This window comes from Bombina bombina, chromosome 8, assembly GCF_027579735.1.
Source record: "Bombina bombina isolate aBomBom1 chromosome 8, aBomBom1.pri, whole genome shotgun sequence".
Classification (NCBI taxonomy): domain Eukaryota; kingdom Metazoa; phylum Chordata; class Amphibia; order Anura; family Bombinatoridae; genus Bombina; species Bombina bombina.
Genome location: NC_069506.1, coordinates 322,815,243 through 322,829,547, shown reverse-complemented (window position 1 = coordinate 322,829,547; position 14,305 = coordinate 322,815,243). Strand labels below are relative to the sequence as shown.

The 14,305-nt window shown below is 40.0% G+C and overlaps 1 protein-coding gene across 1 annotated transcript in view; it reads left to right on the top strand.

Annotated features, from left to right (window-relative positions):
• SRPRA (SRP receptor subunit alpha) overlaps window positions 1-14,305 on the top strand; it is a 121,333-nt gene that overhangs the window by 45,632 nt on the left and 61,396 nt on the right. Inside the window, exons 6-7 of the mRNA XM_053691539.1 lie at window positions 2,561-2,717; window positions 7,248-7,384. Coding sequence (XP_053547514.1) covers window positions 2,561-2,717; window positions 7,248-7,384 — 294 coding nt within the window. The remainder of the gene's footprint in view (window positions 1-2,560; window positions 2,718-7,247; window positions 7,385-14,305) is intronic.

The following is a 14,305-nucleotide window of genomic DNA, read 5'->3' as shown; positions in this document are numbered from 1 at the left end:
CTTTGACTCAATTTGATGTACTAAAGGTTTTGATTCTGGGACTGCTCTCCAAAGCCCTCCCCCTCTGCATAAGTAGGGGCGTTATTCCATATATTAATAATGCTGCCTCACTTTCTTCATCCTATGTGCTCAGGCAGTGTACTTATGTAATGCTATAAGGGAAGAATAGTGTAAGGTGAGAGGAGCACTGTTTCATATATATTTGTGGTAATTTATCTTGAGCAGTGTGAGATTGTTGGACCACTTCAAAAACACATCTTTACATCTTTAACTCATTACATCTCCCAGTGGCCTTTTTCTATGTAGATGGGTCACAATGCATTCCACCATCCCGCAGATTGGTAGTTAAGTAATTTCACCAGCCTCTATACCCCAGGGCAGTTGTCCCCACTGGACGAAGACGGGCAGGGGTAATGGGGTATGACCTACTGACACAGCGTTCAGCAGGAAATGAAGGGGATAGAGGCCAGCAATGCACAATTGTATTCAGTGGTGTTCGGTATCATGTGCTAACAGATTTTATAATGGTAATGCTTCACCTCTCTGTCTTTATATTTACTGCAATTCTTATTGCCGGCAGCAGTTCTGTACAATTATGTCTCTTTACTTCAGATCCACCTCACTAAGCTCCTCTAACAGCCCTGTTATGGATACTGTTTGTGTTCCTTCAGTTCCCTTAGCTGGCAAAGCTATGATTAGATTTAGAATGTATAGTGACTAAAGTAACAGCGTCCAGCTGGGTCACAAAAGAGTCTCTTTGAGTGTAAGCACCTAGGGTGATTTATTGTAGAACACTGTGAGGCCCATCTAAAGTATTTTGTCTGTAACGCCCCATGGGCTACAAGCAGCAGGGGAAACTTAATCAGCACTTTTAGATTGGTTTAGAAATGGAGTAGCGCTATATCCAGATACGTGTAAGCTGTTGTGGTTAGTTGAACAAAATTAGAGCCAAAAGGTGCCTTACAGCTGACAGGGACCAAATAAAAGAAAATACACCAGGCTGGTTGTAGAATTGGGTTTTAGTTAAAGTTTGTGAGATTTATTTTCTTAACTTGATGATAGATGTGGAGCTTGCATAGTATGATTGCTTTGCACTAATAATGTCACCCAGCTCTGTTAATAGATAGTTGGTGCGTGATTTCAGCCAGACAGTCTTGTTATTATGAAGAATGTCCCACGTGGGAACAGCGCAGCACAAGTTTATGAGACTGACAGAAGAGGCACAAAAAGCATCCAAGATATAGGTTATTGATATTGTGCTAGCTTAAATCAGTAAATGTCCACGTTGAAAGATCACTGTCATCATTAAACCAGGGTCTGTATGAAAAATGTGAATGTCTGTGCTTGTATAGATTGTACGTTGCCGTGTGTGACTAGGAGTGAGAAACCAAGATGGCGCTTTCGCGCCACTGCCCAGGGAGCAAGAAACAGTTCTATCGCTTCAGGTTTGTAGCACTGTGCCCCTAGCTTAATCCTACTATGGGTGTGTGGAGGACTAGGTGCAGTGTGTTGGACCTTAGCCAGTGTCCGACTGGTGCTTACTTACAGCCACCTCTTAATTTGCGATCCTGGAGGACATGTAGTATTGCTGCCACGGAAGCAGCCCTTCTCCTTGAAGTGTGAAGCGCAACTGAGCTCCGGAGCGGATCCCCGACCCTCCGGAGCTAGATGTGGTATGTAGACGGAGCTCTGTAGTTATCAGACCCTGGCGGATCTTAAGCAACAGGCCCCCGTGTGCTTTCTCACTTGCGCTCTCAGTGCCTGTAGATGCTGCAGGTTCGGCTTCGCTCCAGCCTTAGTCAAAAGCAGTGCAGTGTAGTTAGAATTTTTGGTCAGCACAGACCAAGCAGTTAGAGAAGTTCAATCAAGCTCCTTAATAGGCAAAAATTTCCTCTTAATTATTTGCAAAATGACTTTATATTTAGTATAGCTCAGGAGCTCAGCGAAGCAGCGTCTGTTCTGTGTGATAGTTGGCTCCGCCCCCCATTTTGTCACTATTTAAACGGCTAATGAAACTATAAAAATACATCTACATGTTATTCTCAAACTCATCTTTTCTTTGAATGCATCATTCTAATCTAGCATTTAGTGTTTAATGAGGCCAATCAGAGCTAGCTGTTAAAGAGTCTGCTGCTCTAAGCATTCACCATCTAGTATGTAGCTGGTGTAGGTAATTTGCAGCATACTGAAGGAAACCTAGGTTAAATCATTTGCTTTTGGCCTCTAGGAAGCATGAGAACATAATGCTAGCAATAATGTAAGCAAGCAAAATAAACATTGTGTAGTTTGTTTGTTTTTTGTAATCTGGCTTTTAATTATAAATAATATATAATCAGTACTTGTTACTGGTCCACTCACTGTTAATGTAGGAAAAAGTCTAATTCCTTTCTAGCGAAACCAGGGGAAATTTCAAGTTCTATATTTAAAACGGCTAAAATTTATAATGAAACTAGTAAGAATTGTCTGCTTTATATTACAGTATTCTTTGTGTGTGTGTGTTTGTTTTTTTTACCTAAACTCTGCCATGTGAGCTGTTGTCTATGAACACATTATTTTGTAGCAAATCTCCAAAACCAGAGGCTCAAAAAGAGAAGGGAAAACAGCCTCGTGTTTGGGTGGCAGGAGCCTCCAACACCAAAGAATTGGATTACAGTAAAGCAACTACTAATGGCAGCCCAGAAGAACCTGCCGTGCCTGACGAGGACCTTGCAGCTCTGGTAAAGTGACATGCTTGTGCTGGCAGCTTATAAACCTCATTCTGCTGCCCTAGTAACAGTGATATTAAAAAGAGCAGAATGGCATTGCACCAGGTATTTTATCAGAATTAAAGGGACAGTAAACTTAAAAAATGTTATGTAATTCTGCACTATGTGCAGAATTATAACAACATTATCTTAGCAGAAGCTTTCAAAAATTAAAAGCTTTGAGAGATTTTTCTTCATAAATGGTAAGAGTCCACAGCTGCATTCATTACTTTTGGGAATTAAGAACCTGGCCACCAGGAGGAGGCAAAGCCACCCCAGCCAAAGGCTTAAATACTCCTCCCACTTCCCTCATCCCCCAGTCATTCTTTGTCTTTTGTCCCAGGAGGTTGGCAGAGAAGTATCAGACGTTTGTTTTCGTCTCTTATGGAGGGTAGTACTCTTCGACATGGGACGGGAGTTTTAAGTAATCCTGTCAGTCTCTCAGTGAGGGCTTGAATGAAAGTTAGAGTCCGGAGATGTAGGAAGAGTATTTCTGTTAAATTTTAACAGCTCCACAAGCAATCGGCATTGTCTAACTTAGCTTTGCTGCCTGCTTTCTTCTCTCAAGTCCATGGCGGAGGTGAGGCTACTATCCATCACTCTTGAAGGGCCGTGTTTTTGCACGTCGTAGATTCCGGTAAGATCGTTTCATTTTACTTCTTCATGATTGTACTGTAACTCATTTCTTCATACGAACTCGCATAAAAGAGAAATACAGGGTCTCAGTGGGACTCATTTAGTATCTTGGAATCAAGCGTTAATATCTCCTGAGGGGGATTATTGAATAGGGAGGGTTTTAATCATGTTTACGTGATTCAATCTGCTTATGTGTAGTGTTAACTGGGCTCGTGGCTTTTTGGAACATAATGGCCTTTCAACGCGACCTTACGGTCGGGCGCGCTTTTTTTGGACTGTACGGTTCACCTTGTGACAGGGCGTGTTTACGTTCTGGTTTCCCATTTCCGCATTCCTGACTGTGTGGCGACAGAGAATTCTAAGTTTGCTGGTGTCTGGCTCATAGGAGGTGTTGTTTTATATTTAGTCCTTTTTTTTGGTATGTTTTATCCAGTTATGGAGGATACTGATGTTGAGATTGTTCAACTTTCTGATTCAGAATTTTCGTCCTGTGACGAATGCGAATTGGCCCCATTGACTCGGGTCAGTCAGTTATGTTCTTTAGGCCGTTCTAGAGCGCCTTGTTCCTCGAGCTCGGGGATTCAAGGGACTGCTGAGCCATCCGCCTCAGGGGGCCCTGTCCTCCGGGAGGCGAGTTCCCTACCCCCAAGTTATGTTTTTTTCCTCCTCGGAGGTTGTGGCATGTTTTCGCTTTTACATGCTTTTGCCCCTTGCGTGCCTACAAAGTCCAGATGTTTCTTTGCGATTGTGTTCATGCCTGATTGCCCCTGGTCTCTCGGCCACAGGAGGCTATGTGCAGTTCCCTGCGGGTGTAACTTTTCCTGAGTGTTGTGCCTTTCGCTACCGGCTGGTTCGCCTTCGTGTTCTACTCACACATTTTTTGAGCTGTTTGGGGACCCTATCCTTCTCTGTTATGGGACTCGTCAGTCTCCTCCGTCGAATGGCTCACCTTGTTAGACATGGGGGGATGAAGTAATCTCCTTTAAGTCTTGTTATCGAGATTCTTCCCAGTTTTGTTGGAAGAACAGGGTTTCCATTAGGCTGGCCTACGGATCTTTCTGTTCTTCTTGGGCGTAACCCTCGGGTTACCTGTTATTTTATTTTATTCGGTTAGGATGAATTTTGTTTTTCATACTATGTTTCCTGCGGGATCGATACTCGCTGTTTGCTTCTACGGAAGTTGTTCGGGACACGTTAGTCCCATGTTTGTCTGTTTTTTCTTCCTCCCCTCTCTGAGGGCAGATTTAGCCAGCTTGGCAGTTATGACCCTGGTTGCAGGCTGGTCCTGCTTGGGTTCAGATCTGTCTCGCGGCTTATTCAGACACGTGGCACCTAATATACGTTGCTGGTCAGGTTGGAGTGCTAGTAACATTCTTTGTTTCTTGTTGTTTGTTTTTCAAGTTTCAGCTAAGCATTCTCAAGAGGACTTGCGGGTCCGTGCGGCTCTCGGGATTGTTTCAGTCCTAAATGGCTGTCTCTCTGGTGACTGGGTCAGTGAATTTTGCTGCATCACTCTCTCTGTTGCTTCCAATACCCTTGGAACCTAGAGTATTCCTTAACATGTGGTGGGAATATTAGAGGGTTTTAGCACCTCTTTTCCATCGGTCGGGGCAGTGTTTCTTTAGGAAATTGTCCTTTTTGGACTTGTTCCTTTAGTGGTTCTCTTCTTCATTAAGACCTCTTGGATTGTCCGTTTCTCCTTGTGGATGGGTCACCTTCAGGGGACTTGGATTCCCTTTGGGAGTTGGTTGTTCCTTTTTCGGAACATTAGACAGTGAGGTCTTTTGGGGCTCCGTTTAGATCTCAAAGGGGGAAGAGGCTCAAGTCTTCAGCTGTCTTTTTTTTCAGTGCTGTTGCACGATTTTTGGGAGATGTTTCTTCTCCTTGATGATGCCCGGTTGTTCCTTGTGGGTTGGGCGTCGTCTCCCCTTGTTCTCGGGATCCATTCGGGTCTCTGTGGACTTGTCCTTCCTTTTGATGGGGGTTTTTTCCGTTATGGATTTTGCTGTACCTTATGGGTATCCCTTGGCTTACTCTTGTTCTCTCCCTTTTGGGGATTTTAGTACTGTACTAGTAAGGAGACCGACTGCTGGGCAAGGCTTCTCCTGGAGGAGTGTTGGCTCAGTGAGTCTGCTTGCGGTCTCTAGTTAGACTTTCGGACTATCTGCGGGTCAGTGTCCTTGGGGCCTTTTCCTTCTAGTTCTTTTGCCCGACACTGATGAAGCGGGGTTTGGTTGGGTTGTGGTTGTTTCAGGCCTGGTGCCCTCAGAATGGGCCGCCTATTGTACCCTCCCATTTTTGCATTCAGTGTCCTCTATAGCTTGGGTATTGTTTTCCCAAAAGTAATGAATGCAGCTGTGGACACATTCCATTTCTGAAGAAAAACTTAAATTATGCTTACCTGATCATTTTCTTCTGATGGAAAGAGTCCACAGCTCCCCATCCGTATTTTTTCTGTGGAGCGTCTCTCATTATTTATTCTTCTGGCACCTTTTCAACCTGGTATTTCTTCTACTGTTCCTTGTTCCTCGGCAGAATGACTGGGGGATGAGGGAAGTGGGAGGAGTATTTAAGCCTTTGGCTGGGGTGTCTTTGCCTCCTCCTGGTGGCCAGGTTCTTAATTCCCAAAAGTAACGAATGCAGCTGTGGACTCTTACCATCTGAAGAAAAGAAAATGATCAGGTAAGCATAATTTGTTTTTGCTATCAAAGTTGAACTTACCTGGTCTCCTCTCCAGACTCTTCTAATCGGGTCTTGACTTTCAAAGGCCCTTTGCGGCTGCGGTGTCTAAACACAGCGCGCCCAATCACACCATTGAACTGAATGTAGCTCGCTCCCGCTACCAGCCAATAATTAGACGGCGCGCCCGCAAAGCACTTCTAAAAACCAAGACCTGATCAGAAGGGTCTGGAGAGGAGACCAGGTAAGTTCAACTTTGATAGCAAAAATCTCTCAAAGCTTTTGATTTTGAAAGCTGCCACTAAGATAAAGTGTTATAATTCTGCACTATGTGCAGAATTGCATAACATTATTTTTTAAGTTTACTGCCACTTTAAGTTAACCCTTGACTGCCAGAGAGAACTTCTGTAAATGCCAGGAGCATGAAGCCGATTACTACTGTAACTCTTGATGTTTGACATTTTGTAGGTCCTATTAGAGCAAACTGCCTGTAACAGTATGAGCTGCGAGGGGTTTGTATAATGTTGTCTTTTCAAGCTGAACATCACTTGTTGAGTTGTTTCTACTGTTTCTTTCAGATGCACACCCTTCCCACCCTGACGTAGTATTCAGTTTTTGTTTTCTTTCTTGCTAGATGCTCATCCATCTCTCTGCTTATTTATGGCTAAACTTTCATCTATACCAGTGTTTCTCAACCGCAGTCCTCAAGTACCCCCAACAGTCCATATTTTCATTATAGCAGAATCAGTGCACAGGTGAAGTAATCAGCTGATCAGTAACCATGGTTACTAACCCATTAGCTGATTATTTCACCTGTGCACTGGTTCAGCTATAATGAAAACCTGTGGTGGGTACTTGAGGGCCGGGGTTAAGAAACAATACAATAGTATGTTGTAAAATGTTCATTTAAAAAAAGTGAAAGTTGAAGACCCTAGACCTAGGCAAAATGTTGGGATTCGGCTTTTCTTTGCTAAATGAATACGGAATTATTCAACACACAAAGATGGATTTGGGCAGATGTTTTGTGTTGCTCTTTAACACTGATATATCTGGTGCTAAAATTACCTGAATGGTGCTTCCTGCGGCCATATTCAGCCTAGCAAACAGATGCCAAATCCTCACATTTTGCCTATATTGAAAAGACACACATTGATCAAAATTTAACACAATATCTTTCTTCTCTTGCAGAGGTCCCGTAGCGGATGGATGCAGGGAAACCCTCCTGATGTAGAGTGTGAGAGCAGTAGTGAGGAGGAGGAAGAGGAGGAGGAGGAGGAATTGCCTGCGGTGAAAACTAAAGCTGCACCTGTCCCAGTGAAGTCAAGGTACAGCCCCTATACGTACTTTAATTTTATTTAAATGCATGTGTGTCTGTAATATACTATGTATGTATGTGTGTCTGTAATATACTGTGTATGTATGTGTGTCTGTAATATACTTTAAATGCATGTGTGTCTGTAATATACTGTGTATGTATGTGTGTCTGTAATATACTGTGTATGTATGTGTGTCTGTAATGTACTTTAAATGCATGTGTGTCTGTAATATACTGTGTATGTATGTGTGTCTGTAATATACTGTGTATGTATGTGTGTCTGTAATATACTGTGTATGTATGTGTGTCTGTAATATACTGTGTATGTATGTGTGTAATATACTGTGTATGTATGTGTGTCTGTAATATACTGTGTATGTATGTGTGTCTGTAATATACTGTGTATGTATGTGTGTCTGTAATATACTGTGTATGTATGTGTGTCTGTAATATACTGTGTAATATACTGTGTATGTATGTGTGTCTGTAATATACTGTGTATGTATGTGTGTAATATACTGTGTATGTATGTGTGTCTGTAATATACTGTGTATGTATGTGTGTCTGTAATATACTGTGTATGTATGTGTGTAATATACTGTGTATGTATGTGTGTCTGTAATATACTGTGTATGTATGTGTGTCTGTAATATACTGTGTAATATACTGTGTATGTATGTGTGTCTGTAATATACTGTGTATGTATGTGTGTCTGTAATATACTGTGTATGTATGTGTGTCTGTAATATACTGTGTATGTATGTGTGTCTGTAATATACTGTGTATGTATGTGTGTCTGTCATATACTGTGTATGTGTGTCTGTAATATACTTTAAATGCATGTGTGTCTGTAATATACTTTAAATGCATGTGTGTCTGTAATATACTGTGTATGTATGTGTGTCTGTAATATACTGTGTATGTATGTGTGTCTGTAATATACTGTGTATGTATGTGTGTCTGTAATATACTGTGTATGTATGTCTGTAATATACTGTGTATGTATGTCTGTAATATACTGTGTATGTATGTGTGTCTGTAATATACTGTGTATGTATGTGTGTCTGTAATATACAGTGTATGTATGTGTGTCTGTAATATACTGTGTATGTATGTGTGTCTGTAATATACTTTAAATGCATGTGTGTCTGTAATATACTGTATATGTATGTGTGTCTGTAATATAATGTATATGTATGTGTGTCTGTAATATACTGTATATGTATGTGTGTCTGTAATATACTGTGTTTGTATGTGTGTAATATACTGTGTATGTATGTGTGTCTGTAATATACTGTGTATGTATGTGTGTCTGTAATATACTGTGTATGTATGTGTGTCTGTAATATACTGTGTATGTATGTGTGTCTGTAATATACTGTGTATGTATGTGTGTAATATACTGTGTATGTATGTATGTGTGTCATATACTGTGTATGTATGTATGTGTGTAATATACTGTGTATGTATGTATGTGTGTAATATACTGTGTATGTATGTGTGTCTGTAATATACTGTGTATGTATGTGTGTCTGTAATATACTGTGTATGTGTGTCTGTAATATACTGTGTATGTATGTGTGTAATATACTGTGTATGTATGTATGTGTGTAATATACTGTGTATGTATGTGTGTCTGTAATATACTGTGTATGTATGTGTGTCTGTAATATACTATGTATGTATGTGTGTCTGTAATATACTGTGTGTATGTGTGTGTGTGTATGTATGTGTGTAATATACTGTGTATGTATGTGTGTAATATACTGTGTATGTATGTGTGTCTGTAATATACTGTGTATGTATGTGTGTCTGTAATATACTGTGTATGTATGTGTCTGTAATATACTGTGTATGTATGTGTGTATGTATGTGTGTCTGTAATATACTGTGTCTGTAATATACTGTGTATGTAATATACTGTGTCTGTAATATACTGTGTATGTATGTGTGTAATATACTGTGTATGTATGTGTGTCTGTAATATACTGTGTATGTATGTGTGTCTGTAATATACTGTGTATGTATGTGTGTCTGTAATATACTGTGTATGTATGTGTGTCTGTAATATACTGTGTATGTATGTGTGTCTGTAATATACTGTGTATGTATGTGTGTCTGTAATATACTGTGTATGTATGTGTGTCTGTAATATACTGTGTATGTATGTGTGTCTGTAATATACTGTGTATGTATGTGTGTCTGTAATATACTGTGTATGTATGTGTGTAATATACTGTGTATGTATGTGTGTCTGTAATATACTCTGTATGTATGTGTGTCTGTAATATACTGTGTATGTATGTGTGTCTGTAATATACTGTGTATGTATGTGTGTCTGTAATATACTGTGTATGTATGTGTGTCTGTAATATACTGTGTATGTATGTGTGTCTGTAATATACTGTGTATGTATGTGTGTCTGTAATATACTGTGTATGTATGTGTGTCTGTAATATACTGTGTATGTATGTGTGTCTGTAATATACTGTGTATGTATGTGTGTAATATACTGTGTATGTATGTGTGTCTGTAATATACTGTGTATGTATGTGTGTCTGTAATATACTGTGTATGTATGTGTGTAATATACTGTGTATGTATGTGTGTCTGTAATATACTGTGTATGTATGTGTGTCTGTAATATACTGTGTATGTATGTGTGTAATATACTGTGTATGTATGTGTGTCTGTAATATACTGTGTATGTATGTGTGTCTGTAATATACTGTGTATGTATGTGTGTCTGTAATATACTGTGTATGTATGTGTGTAATATACTGTGTATGTATGTGTGTCTGTAATATACTGTGTATGTATGTGTGTAATATACTCTGTATGTATGTGTGTCTGTAATATACTGTGTATGTATGTGTGTCTGTAATATACTGTGTATGTATGTGTGTCTGTAATATACTGTGTATGTATGTGTGTCTGTAATATACTGTGTATGTCTGTAATATACTCTGTATGTATGTGTGTCTGTAATATACTGTGTATGTATGTGTGTCTGTAATATACTGTGTATGTATGTGTGTCTGTAATATACTGTGTATGTATGTGCAGGGCTGCCACTAGAAATTTTGGGGCCCCTGACTTAACCATTGATCAGGGCCCCCCCCCCCCCCCCTTGACACGTGCAATTTTTGACCAAGTGACTAAAACGTATATGCACTTTATTCTTAAGTGTCTATTTAAACTTGGAAATGTTGTAAAGGTAGTAACATACACACACACAGACACTCATATACTGAAACACACACACACACTCACACAGAAGGATTCACATATAGACACTCTAGCAGACATGCAAAGAAACACACTCAGACACCCAAACAGACACTGACATTGACCTGACAAGTAATGAGGTAAACTACAGTTTTGTAAAAAAAGAGATTTAGAAAGCAAAATATGAAGTTCTGATTATCTTTTTGTAAAGGAAGATGTCAACTAAATGATGACAACAGCATGCAGTGGCTGAATGGAAGGGCCCTGAACTGCCTAAACAATAATTTAAAGGTTAAATGGTGGATTAGGTGACTTCCGGAAAGGTCTTGTTAGTCTCAAAGTCTGTAGAAAGATGTGAATAATCAGTAGTAAGGTCAAAATGTCCTAAAAAGGAACAGACAATGGACACACACACACACACACAAACTCAAACACAAACTTGCACATACACCCAAGGAAACACCGACAGAGACAGCCTCAGAAAACACACAGACATACACACACACACACTGAGACACCCACAGAAAACACACAAAGACATACACACACACACAGAGACAACCACATAAAACACAGAAAGACATATACATTTACACCCCCTTACTGAGACATCCACAGAAAACACACAAAGACATACACACACCCTCACAGAGACACCCACAGAAAACACACACCCTCACAGAGACATCCACAGAAAACACAGACATACACACCCACCCTCATAGAGGCATAAAGAGAAAATACACAAAGACAAACATACACACACCCTCACAAAGACACCCATAGAAAAAGAACAAAGACATATGCACACACCCTCACAGACATCCACAGAAAATGCACAGACATACACACCCACCCTCACAGAGAGACCCACAGAATACAAATACATACACACTCATAGAGACACAAACCAAAGCACAAAGACATAAACACAGACACCCACATAAACACTCAGGAGGAAACATTTATGCACCTTGCATCCCCTAAATCAACAGTGTGTGACATGCATGATAAAGAAATTGCAGAAATTAAGAGATCACTTTTTAAAGAATCATATTTGTAAATGTGCAAACAAAAATAATTCTGTGAATTCAAAATTGTACATTAATGATCTGGGTAGATGGCTAGATAAAGAAAAGTACTTTTAAAAGGTTGACAGTTAGTTTTTTCCCTATTTTCCCCAACCAAGAGCACAACTTCAAATATAGTGTACAAATGTTCCCATCTGTCAGCTGTACTTATGGATTTTGGAAATGCTGTACTCTATATGGTCTTGGTGGAACCATAAGCTGTGGTTCTCATACCATTAGATCTTGTTAAATGCAGGATTTAGGCTTGTTGGTATGTATTTCAAAATTAAGCCAGCTGTGGAGTTAACCTGTCTCATTTCAAATAAAAAAAAATGCATATCTGCTAAAAGGGCACCTACCGTTTGTGTATTGAGGAGGAAACATTTCTGCGTGGTTTTAAAAATAGAATTTCTACAGCATTGTCAAATAATCATAAATACACTGTTGCTAAAAAAATTGTTTTTATGGACCCCTGGCCCCACCATACAATTACTACCACACTGAAGTTACAATCCGAAATTGCACAAAGAAACAAAAAAACATCTGCTAAATAAGTCCTACCTCCTCTGCAAATGAAAGTGATCTGCCGTCTGACTCAGGCACACACTGTACAAACAAAGTGCCAAGTCTGTCTCACACTGTGCATAGTGGTTTAGTGCACACTCAGAAATCCTCTCAAATGCTAATACTTTACTCCTTGTAATAACATTTCCCATGCTCAATTAGCACTCTGCTGTAGTACCCACTGGTGGCTGACAAATTTAAAAAAAAAAAAAAAAAAAAAAAAATTTTTTTTTTTTTTTTTTAGTTCTTGCCTCATGGGGCCCCCCTGGCCCATTGGGCCCCTGACAGGAGTCACCCCTGTCACCCCCTGATGGCGGCCCTGTGTATGTGTGTCTGTAATATACTGTGTATGTATGTGTGTCTGTAATATACTGTGTATGTATGTGTGTCTGTAATATACTGTGTATGTATGTGTGTAATATACTGTGTATGTATGTGTGTAATATACTGTGTATGTATGTGTGTAATATACTGTGTATGTATGTGTGTAATATACTGTGTATGTATGTGTGTAATATACTGTGTATGTATGTGTGTAATATACTGTGTATGTATGTGTGTAATATACTGTGTATGTATGTGTGTCTGTAATATACTGTGTATGTATGTGTGTCTGTCATATACTGTGTATGTATGTGTGTCTGTCATATACTGTGTATGTATGTGTGTCTGTCATATACTGTGTATGTATGTGTGTCTGTCATATACTGTGTATGTATGTGTGTCTGTCATATACTGTGTATGTATGTGTGTCTGTCATATACTGTGTATGTATGTGTGTCTGTCATATACTGTGTATGTATGTGTGTCTGTAATATAATGTGTATGTATGTGTGTCTGTAATATAATGTATATGTATGTGTGTCTGTAATATACTGTGTATGTATGTGTGTCTGTCATATACTGTGTATGTATGTGTGTCTGTCATATACTGTGTATGTATGTGTGTCTGTCATATACTGTGTATGTATGTGTGTCTGTCATATACTGTGTATGTATGTGTGTCTGTCATATACTGTGTATGTATGTGTGTCTGTCATATACTGTGTATGTATGTGTGTCTGTCATATACTGTGTATGTATGTGTGTCTGTCATATACTGTACAGTGAGTGCAGAATTATTAGGCAAATGAGTATTTTGACCACATCATCCTCTTTATGCATGTTGTCTTACTCCAAGCTGTATAGGCTCGAAAGCCTACTACCAATTAAGCATATTAGGTGATGTGCGTCTCTGTAATGAGAAGGGGTGTGGTCTAATGACATCAACACCCTATATCAGGTGTGCATAATTATTAGGCAACTTCCTTTCCTTTGGCAAAATGGGTCAAAAGAAGGACTTGACAGGCTCAGAAAAGTCAAAAATAGTGAGATATCTTGCAGAGGGATGCAGCACTCTTAAAATTGCAAAGCTTCTGAAGCGTGATCATCGAACAATCAAGCGTTTCATTCAAAATATTCAACAGGGTCGCAAGAAGCGTGTGGAAAAACCAAGGCGCAAAATAACTGCCCATGAACTGAGAAAAGTCAAGCGTGCAGCTGCCAAGATGCCACTTGCCACCAGTTTGGCCATATTTCAGAGCTGCAACATCACTGGAGTGCCCAAAAGCACAAGGTGTGCAATATTCAGAGACATGGCCAAGGTAAGAAAGGCTGAAAGACGACCACCACTGAACAAGACACACAAGCTGAAACGTCCAGACTGGGCCAAGAAATATCTCAAGACTGATTTTTCTAAGGTTTTATGGACTGATGAAATGAGTGAGTCTTGATGGGCCAGATGGATGGGCCCGTGGCTGGATTGGTAAAGGGCAGAGAGCTCCAGTCCGACTCAGACGCCAGCAAGGTGGAGGTGGAGTACTGGTTTGGGCTGGTATCATCAAAGATGAGCTTGTGGGGCCTTTTCGGGAGGATGGAGTCAAGCTCAACTCCCAGTCCTACTGCCAGTTTCTGGAAGACACCTTCTTCAAGCAGTGGTACAGGAAGAAGTCTGCATCCTTCAAGAAAAACATGATTTTCATGCAGGACAATGCGTCCAAGTACTCCACAGCGTGGCTGGCAAGAAAGGG